The sequence below is a fragment of the Bos indicus x Bos taurus genome, unplaced genomic scaffold (assembly GCF_003369695.1).
Source record: "Bos indicus x Bos taurus breed Angus x Brahman F1 hybrid unplaced genomic scaffold, Bos_hybrid_MaternalHap_v2.0 SuperScaffold_100350, whole genome shotgun sequence".
Lineage (NCBI taxonomy): Eukaryota > Metazoa > Chordata > Mammalia > Artiodactyla > Bovidae > Bos > Bos indicus x Bos taurus.
In genome coordinates this window covers 65,257-77,294 of record NW_020867085.1, presented here as the reverse complement: position 1 = coordinate 77,294, position 12,038 = coordinate 65,257, and the positions used below count along the sequence as shown (strand labels likewise).

General features: G+C 42.6%; 1 protein-coding gene across 1 annotated transcript; it reads right to left on the bottom strand.

Moving 5' to 3' along the window:
* Positions 1-5,893: 5,893 nt before the first annotated feature.
* On the bottom strand, positions 5,894-8,172 carry LOC113888539 (zinc finger protein OZF-like). The gene has a single exon (XM_027535609.1). It carries the CDS (start codon positions 8,132-8,134, stop codon positions 6,500-6,502), a length of 1,635 nt encoding a protein of 544 aa, XP_027391410.1. The 5' UTR covers positions 8,135-8,172; the 3' UTR covers positions 5,894-6,499.
* Positions 8,173-12,038: the final 3,866 nt, after the last annotated feature.

The window sequence follows — 12,038 nt, the reverse complement described above, 5'->3', positions numbered from 1 at the left end:
TTCTCAACTATGTGACCCCCTCAACCATGAGACCCCTTCAACTCCCTGATAACAAGACCCCAGCTGCGGGCTAAAGATACACTAAGGGCCCCTCCCTTTGGGGTGCAATTTCCCATCAATAAGGTATAACAAGGGTTGGCTGTAAAAAGAGAGCACTGGCTTCTCTCTAAAGTCAGCCACTTTCTCTCTTCCTATAATAAATCTTTCTCTGCCTGACTGCCCAGCTTGCTCTCTTTGTCTCTACGCTTGTCTTACATCACTGTTTCCTCTTTTTCCCCATCTATTTGCTGTGAAGTGATGGGACTGTGTGTCATGATCTTAGTTTTTTGAATGTTGAGCTTTAAGTAAAAAAAAAAAAAAAAGAAACATATCATATATCAACACATATATGTGGAATCTAGAAAAAAGGTATAGATGATCCTATTTTCAAACTAGAAGCAGAGACAAAGACATAGAGAAGAAATGTATGGACACCAAGCGGGGAAAGGGCGTGAGGGAGATGAATCGGGAGATTGGGATTGACACGCATACACTATTGATGCTATGTATAAAATAGATAACTGATGAGAATGTACTCTATAGCACAAGGAAGTCTACTCAATGCTCTGTGGTGACCTTGGTCAGAAAGAAGCCCCAAAGGGAGCGGGTATATGTATATGTGTGACTGGTTCATTTTGCTGTGCAGTAGAAACGAACCCAACTTTGTAAAGCAAGTGTACTCTAGTAGGAATTAATTTTAAAAATTTCAGTGTTATTCAAGGATTGGCAGAGGTGGGGCTATGAATATTCTGTGTCTAGAGGATTTTCTGGACAATGAAAACTATTTGTGGGAACCTTTTATTTTTTTTACTGGTCAATTTTTTAATTCAAAGAATTTGAATTCTTAAAGAATAGTCAATAACATGGGTACCAGATGTCTCAAGAAATATTTCAGTCCCTTGAACTCCATGTACCATTGAACTTGGAAGTATTGAAAAGTACATTGAGAAGGGTCTTTGGTTTTCATATTATTAAGTCTGACTACCATAAACCTCTTAGCGAAAAACATAGGCAGAACACTATTTGACATAAATCTCAACAATATCTTTTTTGATCCATCTACTATAGTAATGGAAATAAAAGCAAAAGCAAACAAATTAGACCTGATTTAACTCAAAAGCTTTTGCATAGCAAAGGAAACCACAAATAAAACAAAAAGCCTACAGAATGGGAGAAAATATTTGTGAAGGATGTGACTGACAAGGAATTAGTCTCCAAAATTTACAAATAGTTCATGTAACTGAGTATCCCAAAAACAAACAATCCAATCAAAAAATGGGCAGAAGACCTAAACAGACATTTCTTCAAAGAAGACATACAGATGGCCAAGAGGCACATGAAAAGATGCTCAGCATCACTAATCATTAGAGAAATGCAAATCAAAACTGCAATGAAATATCACCTTACAACAGAATGCCCGTCATCAAAAAATCTACAAATAATAAGTGCTAAAGAGGGTCTGGAGAAAAGAGAAGCCTCCTTGGTGGGAACATCACTGTTAGAAAGAATGTAAACTGGTACAGCCAATGTGGAGAACAGTATGAAGTTTCCTTTAAAAAAAAAAAACTAAACAAAAATAAATGGAAACCTTTAATAATGGACACATGTCATTATATGTTTCTCCAATGTCACAAACTGTACAACCCTGAAAGTGAGCTATAAGGTAAAGTATGGACCTAAATACTGATGTCACTATAGATTCATCAGTGGTAACAGAAGTACCCCTATGGTGGAAGATGATGATAAAGAAGGAGGTTACACATATGTGGGAATAAGAAGCATATGAAAATTTCTGCACCTTTCTCTGAATTTTACTGTGAAACTAAACCTTCTCTAAAAAAATCTTTAAACTTAAAAAAATACATTGTTATTGGCGTATTCACACTTCATGGTTAAAAAGATTTAATGCTGTCAAATAATATTTAGAAAATGGGTATGTTTCCCTTGTTTTATTTTTACCTCAATTAATGCACTTTATAGATGTGATAAAATATCAGGTAAAGAGTAAAGAGAGAACAAACCATAGCCACATAATCCTTTTCTTTTTTAAAAAAAAATCTATTTATTTGACTGAATCAGGTTCTAGTTGTGGGAGCATGGGCTTAGTTGCCCTGTGGCATGTGGGAGCCTAGTTCCCTGACCAGGGATCAAACCTGCATCCTCTGCATTGCAAGGCACATTCTGAACCATTGGCCCACCAGGGAAATCCCTCAAACGATTCTTAAAATGTAGAAACACACATACAATAGGGCAGCAACACCAAAAAAAATTCTCATCTGCTAATTCAGTTACAGTGTACCTTTTTACTTAATATTAATCACTACTTCCTTTGTGTATCATCAAATACACATTTATGGCATCATTTCCAAAGGCTTTCGTCCCTTCCCAACAAACATTTTAATCCTCCATGACTGCCTTTGGTTCATTTTCAAAGAAAGCTGTGATGTAAATACCTTCGTGCCCCTGGTCTCTGAAGATGGAGGCCCCCTCACCTGCGGGTAGATGGTCACAAGGCTAATCATTTTGTGAATGAATGTGGGCCCAGGGGGTCTCCCCAGGTGGCTCAGTGGTAAAGAACCCACCGGCGGATGTAGAAGATCCAGGAGACTGGGTTCCATCCCTGGGTCAGGAAAATGCCCTGGAGAAGGGAATGGCAACCCACTCCAGTATTCGTGCCTGGGAAATCCCAAGGGCAGAGGAGCCTGGAAGGCTATAGTCCACAGGGTTGCCAAAGACTGGGACACGGCTGAGCTACTGAGAAGGAAAATACGTGGCCCCAGGGAGGGGAGGGGGAGACAGGACCCAAGGACTCAGGGTAACTTTGGGAAGATCTCGGAGAGCAAGCCTCACCACACCGCCCCCCGACACACACCCCCCGCAAGGGCATCATGTGACTTTGTGCACCACTCGCCTCCCACCTCCCCTTCCCCAAGCGCAGCTCGAGGCCACGGAGGGCCGCCCCCAGGAGGAGCCCCTCCCCGGGGCATCAGGCGGAGGGAGCCGGTGTTTTCAGAGGTTCCAGCCCCGCGCCCTCACCGGCTCAGGGCTCCCAGGTGTGCTGTGTGGGATGGCTCCAGCTCAGTGCCACGGAAGACAGGTGTTAAAGGAGCAGCGACAGCACCCACAGGGGGCTTGTTCAACGTGTCATTTCACGGGTTCCCCTCAAACTGGCTAATTCATAGCTTCTTAGACTGGGGAGGGTTTGTATCCACTTTAAAGCTAGAGAAAATCTTTAGGCAAGTGGTTTTCATCTGGGGTCCCAGGAGGATCCTCTTCGCAAACTCCGGCCCCTGGTCCTGGAGGAGCATCAGCGCTGCTTGTCTTCCTGCTCCAGGCGAGGCCCGGGCTGAACACGGGGCTTCGGGCGCGTCTGTGAGAGCTCAGAGCCAGCTTCAGGCCGGGGCGGGCGGCGGGGTCAGGAGGGGACGTCAGTGCCGCTCACCTCTCCCGTGTTGGCAGAATCCGGGGAGAGAACACGTGTGGACAGCAAAGGAAAACTTGACGTGCGTCTCCGGGAGGAGCTGATCGTCCTGAGTCTCTCCTGAGACGAAGGACAGCAGAGGTGGGCCCTCTCAGCTTTTCAAGCTCCTTCTGCCTGTGGGCGTGTTGCGAGCAGGCGAAGACGCTGTGCTGACGCCTTGGAAGGTGTTATCTCATGATGCTGAGGTGATCCTTCCCCATGACCTTGAGGAGAAAACGACCCAGGGCAGGAGGAAAAGAGGAGGAAATGGCAGCTTCTCGGGTAAATGTCTGTCCTGGGTCAGAGGCTATGTCTGCTTTTCCTCCTGAAATGCCCTGGATTAACAGTTTACAAACCTTTCATTCTTTACTTCTGATGTTGCCTATTGACATGGTTTTCAACTGCTAATTTTTTCCCCTTTTATTCTGATGATGTTTAAGATCAGAGCTTTAGAATGTTTCTCCCTCACGTCCCAGAGCCTTTTCTCAGGTGTCTGTCGGCATCAAGGCTGCCTGGAGAACTTGAAGCATTCTCACCAAAAAGTAATGACTTTCCTTGTGGCTAAGAATCCTCCTGCCAATGCAGGGGACACGGGTTCCATGCCCGGCCCGGGAAGATCCCACGGGCCACAAAGCAACTAAGCCCGTGCCCACAAGTACTGAGCCTGCGGTCTGGAGCCCGGGAGTCGCAACTACGGAAGTGTGTGCCCTGGAGCCCGCGTGGCACAACGAAAGAAGCCCCCGCAGTGAAAAGCCCATGCACCACAACTGGAGAAAAGCCCGCACAGCAACCAAGACCCAGCACAGCCAGAAATAAATGAGTGAGTAAAAACAGAAGGGCCTGGGATTTAGGAAGACTGCTGGTGACCAGGGCTGCTGGGGAAGACCTATGAGGAATTTACATTTGCTTATGAACTTGCAGGCTGTTACCTAGCACGTGTGCTTATGAGAATAACTGGTGTCAAAGCAAGGCACCCATGGGCTTCTGGTCCATACACATGATGCCAAGGCAGCAATATCATGGAGCACTGTAGATAACTCTCAGCAATACTCCTAGGCAATCCATATTGTAACCATCATAATGTCCCAGTAGTTAAAAATGAGGAAATGACACACTGTACCATTTATGGAAAATATGATCTCAAGTTATTTGAGGGTTATTGCCAGTAGAAAAAGGGAATTATTATGAGATGTCATTCTCTGTGCATCTTAAGTCACTTCAGACGTGTCTGACCCTTTGTGACCACATGGACTGTAGCCTGCCAGACTTCTCTGTCCATGGGATTCTCCAGGGAAGAATATTGTAATGGGTTGCCCTGCCCTCCTCCAGGGGATCTTCTGGACCCAGGGATCGAACCAGCGTCTCTTATGTCTCTTGCATTGGCAGACAAATTCTTTACCACTAGCACTACCTGGGAAGCCCCATGAGATGTCATCCTACTGTGTTACAGATACTCTCTAGTCACCATCAGTTAATGATGACTTAAAAAACCCCAGGGGGATGATAATGCTTGTGTTAATGTTAACACTGGTGGTGGAATACGTATGTGCATGCTCAGTTGTGTCTGACTCTTTGCAACCCCATGACTGGAGCCCACCAGCCTCCTCTGTCAATGGGATTTCCCATGGCAAAAATACTGGAGTGGGTTGCCATTTCCTTCTCCAGGGTATCTTCCCGACCCAGGGATCAAACCTACATCTCCTGTGTCTCCTGCATTGGCAGGCAGGTTCTTTACCACTGAACCACCTGGAAGCTTGTTACTGATGAGAACACTTCTTCAAATATACATCAAGTTTAATATATGAAAAGCCGTTCACTTTTATTGATTAACATATAGTAAGTTCACACATAATCTAAATAAAACTTTCCAAAGTTTACTCTATAATCTTTGATCAAAATACAGATTACAAGCATTTGGAAACATTCTTGTTCTTGTGATACAGTGGTCAGAGAAATGTGATATTTATGGTTTACAAAACAGAGAGAGCAGTTATTTAGTAAACAAGGATGTACATTCATTACATCACCTTTCAGGAAAAGGTTACATGTATTTTTCTTGGGTATCTGTGAAGATTTCCTGATTGTTACCATGTCAACTAAAATTCATGACTTCTAGTTATTGCTGTTATAAAAATACATCAGGATTTCAGTGAGCTGCCATCTTTATATCCATAAAAAACCATTGGCACAACTATTTAAAATTTCGACTCTCTGTCTTACTTTAATACAAAGAATTATTCTCTGAACACTTACCTAGCGGTGACGTAGAGGGATGTTTTAAACAATGACAATCATCACCTCCATTTAGACTTCCACTGTACATTTCACATTAGAGGACCCTTAATAGTACATAAAAAAGTAGATAAAAATTATTTCCACCTATTATAGAAGGGTTTTAACTTTGAGGCAGCAAAGATCAAGAATATTAGTTTTAAAAAAGCATATTCACATACACACTAAAGGTATAGCACATAGTAATTTGAAAGTTGAGTTATATTAAATTTCACTTTCACATACTGTCAATATGAATAAGGATACAATGATAATAATTATGTTGTCCAACATCTCTTGCCTTGATCCTATGGTCCAAGTAACAAATAATTTTTCTAAGTGTTTTCACTTTGGATTATTTTCTATAATATCCTGATTTAAAGTAATACCAGAAAAGGGTTATTGAATGAATGCTATCTTTGATGAATTCTCTGATATTTATTTAGACCTGAGTTTTTAAATTCATTTTGTACATTTTTTACAGCATTAAGCATTCTTCCCAGTATGAACTCTCTGGCATTTTCTGATGTGTGTGCTTAGGACAAACCTCTTTCATCACTTACTACGTTTGTAGGGTCTCTCTCCAGCACACGCTCTCTGATGCTGAGTGAGGTGACGGCTCACTTCAAGGCTTTGTCCTATTATTTATATTTGTAAGACTACTTGGCAGTATGAATTATTTTATGGCAAGTAAGATTTGAGTGGCAATTAAAAGCTTTGCCTCATTCTTTACATTTGTATGGTTTCTCCCCAGTATGAATTCACCTGTCGACTAAGGTTTGAACTCTGATTAAAGGCTTTGCCACATTCTGTACATTTATAAGGCTTCTCTCCAGTATGAGTTCGCTGATGTTGAATAAGTGTTGAGTTTTGATTAAAGGCTTTGCCACATTCTGTACATTTATAAGGCTTCTCTCCAGTATGAATTCGCTGATGTTGAGTAAGTGTTGAGTTTCGATTAAAGGCTTTGCCACATTCTGTACATTTATAAGGCTTCTCTCCAGTATGAATTCGCTGATGTTGAGTAAGTGTTGAGTTTCGATTAAAGGCTTTGCCACATTCTGTACATTTATAAGGCTTCTCTCCTGTATGAATTTGCTGGTGTTGAGTAAGGGTTGAGTTTTGATTAAAGGCTTTGCCACATTCTGTACATTTGTATAGTTTCTTCCCAGCATGAATTCTCTGGTGACGGGTAAGGTTTGAGTGATGATTAAAGGCTTTGTTACATTCTGTACATTTATAAGGCTTCTCCCCAGTATGAATTCGCTGATGCACAGTGAGATGTGAGCAACTATTAAAGGCTTTCCCACATTCTCTGCATGTGTGAGGCTTCTCCCCAGTATGAATTCTCTGATGTTGATTAAGCTTTGAGCAACTGATAAAAGCTTTGCCACATTCTTTACACTTGTATGGTTTCTCCCCAGTATGGATTTGCTGATGTTGAATAAGTGTTATACTTTGGTTAAAGGCTTTCCCACAATTCTGACATTTATATGGTTTCTCCCTAGTATGGATTCGCCTATGTCGATTAAGGTTTGAGCTCTGATTAAAGGCTTTGCCACATTCTGGACATTTGTAAGTCTTCTCTGCAGTATGAACAGTGAGATGTTGAGTAAGGCTTGAGGGCTTGCTGAAGGTTTTGCCACATTCTGCACATTGGTTACGTTTCCCTCCGGTGTGGATTTTCCTGTGTCTATTTAGATTTGATAATTGAGGAAAGACTTTCCCACATTTATTCCACTTGCTGTGTTTCTCCTTAGCATGAATACTCAGATGTTGAGTAAGTTCTGATGACTGGTTAGAAACTTGACCACATTCACTAAATTTGTAATTATTCTCTTCAATATGTATATTCCCATCTGTAATAAGATTTGAGCTTTGATAAAAGACATTTCTACATTCATCACTATGGTTCTCTGAATATAGAGTTCTCTGATGATTCATGAGACCTGAGTCTTGGTCAAAGTGATTCCCAGGTTCAAGGCATGGGTAGATTCTGGCTCCATCATAAATACTGTTGTAATTATTGAAGGTGGAGCTCTGGCTTAAGGCCTCACTCATGGGATTACACATGGAAGGTTGTTCCGCATTATCTGTACTATGATACCCATTGAATGACGGCAGCTGGATAAAGACTGTCTCATTATTATTGACATTACAGATATTGGAATAGGGAGAAAATGTTTCTTGGTGGAAAAATAATGAGCCTTCACTAAAGGATCTCTCAAACTGATCATAGTGAGATTTTCTTCCTTCATTTTCAAATCTCTGGCTCTCAGACATGTATGACTGGCTGTTTAATTCAAACCTATATTCATACTGGTTTGAGTGATTATTTGTAGCATAGACTAGATGACTTTCCATGTTTTCAAAATTTCACACCAGAGAATATGTTTGTTTTTTTTTTTTAAATCATGTGGGTTCTTGCTTACAAAAACATATTTTTCTGCAGAACTTATTGACTTCAAATGGAATTTTTCCCAATTTGATGCATATCCTCAATTTCTTTTGGCAATCATGTTTTCATCATGAATAATTGTCCCGATTTGGTTACATCTAAAACAACATCCTTTTGGCCCTTCACAGCCCCCCTTACTTTCCCAGTCTTTCATTAAGTACACATTTCCAAGCTGAGAGCTCTCAGAATTTCTGAGCACATTACACATGAATCTCCTATGCACGGCTTCTTTAGGAACAAACCCTGGGTGTCATGAGAAGACATCGCTGAAAGATAACAAATAACCAAGATCCCACTTAGTACCTTGAGTGAATATGCTTTACAGTTGTACACAATATTGACAAACCCTTAGCTATATTAATAAGAGATGGTATGCAAAGAAGATCAGAAGTAAAAATAATGGCACTGTACATGTTACATAGAACAAAAAGTAATTCTATCAGGTTATGATGACTGATACTATACCAAAAACTTGAATACCTCCAAGGAAGATTCAATTTTTAGAATCAGAGAACACCTTAGATGTTAGCATGAGTGAATTAAAAAATTATAACACATCTACAACTATTAATAGGAGTAAAAAAGTAATTTAAAAAAATCCCTGGAGTAGATGAGTTAACTGGAAAATTCCAACATTTCAAGAAAAATAAATATCAATTCTCCATAAGGGATCACCATGTACACACTGCTATATTTAAAATGGAGAGCCAACAAGGTCCTACTGTCCTGCACAGGGAGCTCTGCTCAACGTTACGTGGCTGCCTGGATGGGAGGGGAGTTTGGGGGAGAATGGATACATGTGTATGGACGGCTGAGGCCCTCTGCTACCCACCTGAAACTATCACAACATTGTTAACCGGTTATACCTCAATACAAAATAAAAGAACAGTAAAAAATATTTCTGTGAGTTAATAGATATATTAAATGGTTTTAGCACTGATGAGTTGGGGTAAATGCACTTAAAAATGTCTAAAATTTGTTTATAGAAGAAAAAATTGGGAGGTAGAAATTGGGGATTACCTTTTATGATTTCAGGGACTGAGAATGAACTTCAGAGAGCCATGTTTGAAGTTTCCATTGGAAATTAGAAAGCAGGAAGCATATATCTGTTCCCAGTATTTCTGGAATTTTGTCAACTAATCCCAGAGCTCCACAACTCTTTTCTGACTTGAGGCAGAGACGGAAATTTGGAAAGGCCTTAAGGCAGAGTTTGTCAGAACTGTTAGCAGCTTTTCCTAGGTCCCCCAAAGCAGCGAGAGTATGCAGGTCCTCATAGACCAGGAGGAAGGTTTTGGCTCTCAGTGAAACTGAGGGAAAACCCACTGGAGCTGAAGAAGATGGAGATGAAACAGCAGAAGAACGGGGCCGGTCATGTCCCTCTTTGGCAGACATAAACCCAGGCTTCTCATTCTAGTGAAGCAGGCCTCCCCAAACCATCTGAACACATCTGGCTTCCTCTGTGGTCTTTGGACCTCTCACCTGTGTCATCCGCTTCATTCATTCACACCTAGCACCGGGATTCTTCCTTTCCTCCAAAGGGGACCTGCTCATTAGAAAAATGAACATAATTAGGACTTTGGGTTTAACATATACACTCTAGTATACACAAAAATAACCAACAAGGATCTGCTGCATAGCACAGGGAACTATTCTCAATATTCGTAATAACCTATAAGCGAAAAGGGTCTGACTTGACTGATGGAAACCTCTCCTTACAAAACTCAGTATCTCTCCTGAACACTGTTGCGTGTTCATATTTCAAAGCCAACTAGCAGCAAAGAGACACTAGGAGGAAATGGAGTTTCCGCCTTAGCTGTGTTGGATTGTGCACCTCCCTCACCACATCTTGCCAGGATTTTATTAAAGATAAAGAGACAAAAATGGAACTTGATGGTGTGGGAATCTAGCAGAAAACACCCGAATTGGTGACCATCAGGTGTTATGGGATAAACTGGTGTCACGTGCGAGAAACACTCAAGAAGACACGTGGTCACTGCTCAGGTACTTTCGGCAAAAATAAGGAAATGTCAATGTATCTTGAAAAAATTTCACTTTTCTGCATTTTTACTCCAAAAATACCTCCCCAGTTCTGCATCCCTAATAGCGCATTTAAATAATAGACCTTTCTTACCAATGTAGAGAATAGTCAGATTTTTGTCAAAAGTCTCTAAGGAACTCTAGACCATTAAGGTCATCCTGTTTCAGTTCAGTGCAGTCCCTCTGTCCTGTCTGACTCATTGCGACCCCACCCCATCCCAACAGAAATTCTGCACATCAATGCCTTCCCTTGTCGGTCTTTCGAAAAGGGAATATTTTGAAAAACTGAAAGTTGTTAATTCACACTGGGAATGCTTCATGCCCTGTAGGGAGCCTGGAGGCAGACAAGGAGAAGAGGCTCGTGGAGAGAGAAGAGCCTGATTGTGACTCATAAAAATAAAAAAACAGTATTTAATAGTTGAAAACCACCTCACCAGGCAAGAATATCAGAAAAAGAGAATTAAAGAGTTGTATGTTTTCAATCCAGGGCATTTAAGGAGGAAAAAGCAGACACAGCCTCTAACCTGGATCAGGACATTCACCTGAGAAGCTGCCATTTCCTCCTCTTCTTCCTGCTGCCCTGGGTCGTTTTCGCATCAAGACTGTGGAGGAATCACCTCAGCGTCATGAGATTACACCTTCAGAGGCGCCAGCACAGCTCCTTCGCCTGCTCCCAACACCCTCACAGGCAGAAGGACCTTGCTTGAAAAGCGGGAAACGCCAACCTCTCCTGTCCTTTGTCTCAGGAGAGATTCAGGACAATCAGCTCCTCCGTGGAGACCAATCTATCAATTTGTTGTTGTTGTCTACTCTTCTTTCTTCATATAAAGTCCCCCAAATTCTGCTAACATGGGGTGTGTGGGCTGCACTGACTTGCCCCTTTAAAGCTCATGCAGAGCAGAAGTTGTTGCCTCTGCTTGGACTGAAGCCAGGCCTCAGCTCTCACAAATGGACCAGGAGCCACGTCCTTAACCCAGGCCTCCCCTTAGAATCCCCTGGAACACTTCCTACACGCCACACTGATGCTCCCACAGGACCGAGAGAGAACTCTGTGGGAAGGGCACCGGGGAGGTTATCGCTTACCACTGGTCACGTGACACTGATGGGAAACAGGTGGAAAACCACTTGGCCAAATATTCTTTCTGAACCAGTTCAGTGTATACAATCCCATGAGGTCAGAGCCCCACTCTGAGAGGTTATGAATCTGCAGGTCTGAGGTGGGGCCATGAAATGAGTCTTCAGCAAGCTCCCTGTTTGTTCTGATGCTTCTTCCCCAAGACCCACACTCAGGAGCCCTGAGCTTCAGCCCTCACACTCAGCACAGCTGAGACCTCTCAGGAGGGAAGGGTTTAGGGCAGGAATTTCTTGGAGAGGTCAGGCTAGAACCAAGCAGAGAAAGCTCCAGTGCTTGGGGTTCAGGCCTTTCTAAGGGACCCTGGGTGAAGTGCTGTGGGCTCCCCAGGCTGAGCATGGATGGGTCCATTCAAACCAAAAGGAGCAGGATTCTGGTGAGCTCTGAGGGTGTCATTGAAGGGGGGTCTGTGCAGTAGACCCTGGGGTTCAGCAAGACTGCTGGTCTCAAGGAACGGGGTCATCTAGTGGAGGTGCTCACAGGACTGGCTGGTGTGAGTTCAAGGACCTGCAGGCTGCCTGGTCCCCAGACAGACGCTGAGGCAGCAACAGCACGGAGCAGTCAGGGAGGCTCTCAACAGTACTCTGTATGGTCCTTCTTATTAGAACCGTCACAGGGTCCCTGCAGTTACAGAGAGGGGG

Coding starts and splice junctions, on each gene's coding strand:
- LOC113888539 (XM_027535609.1), bottom strand. CDS start 8,134: ATGGAAAGTCATCTAGTCTATGCTACAAATAATCACTCAAACCAGTAT.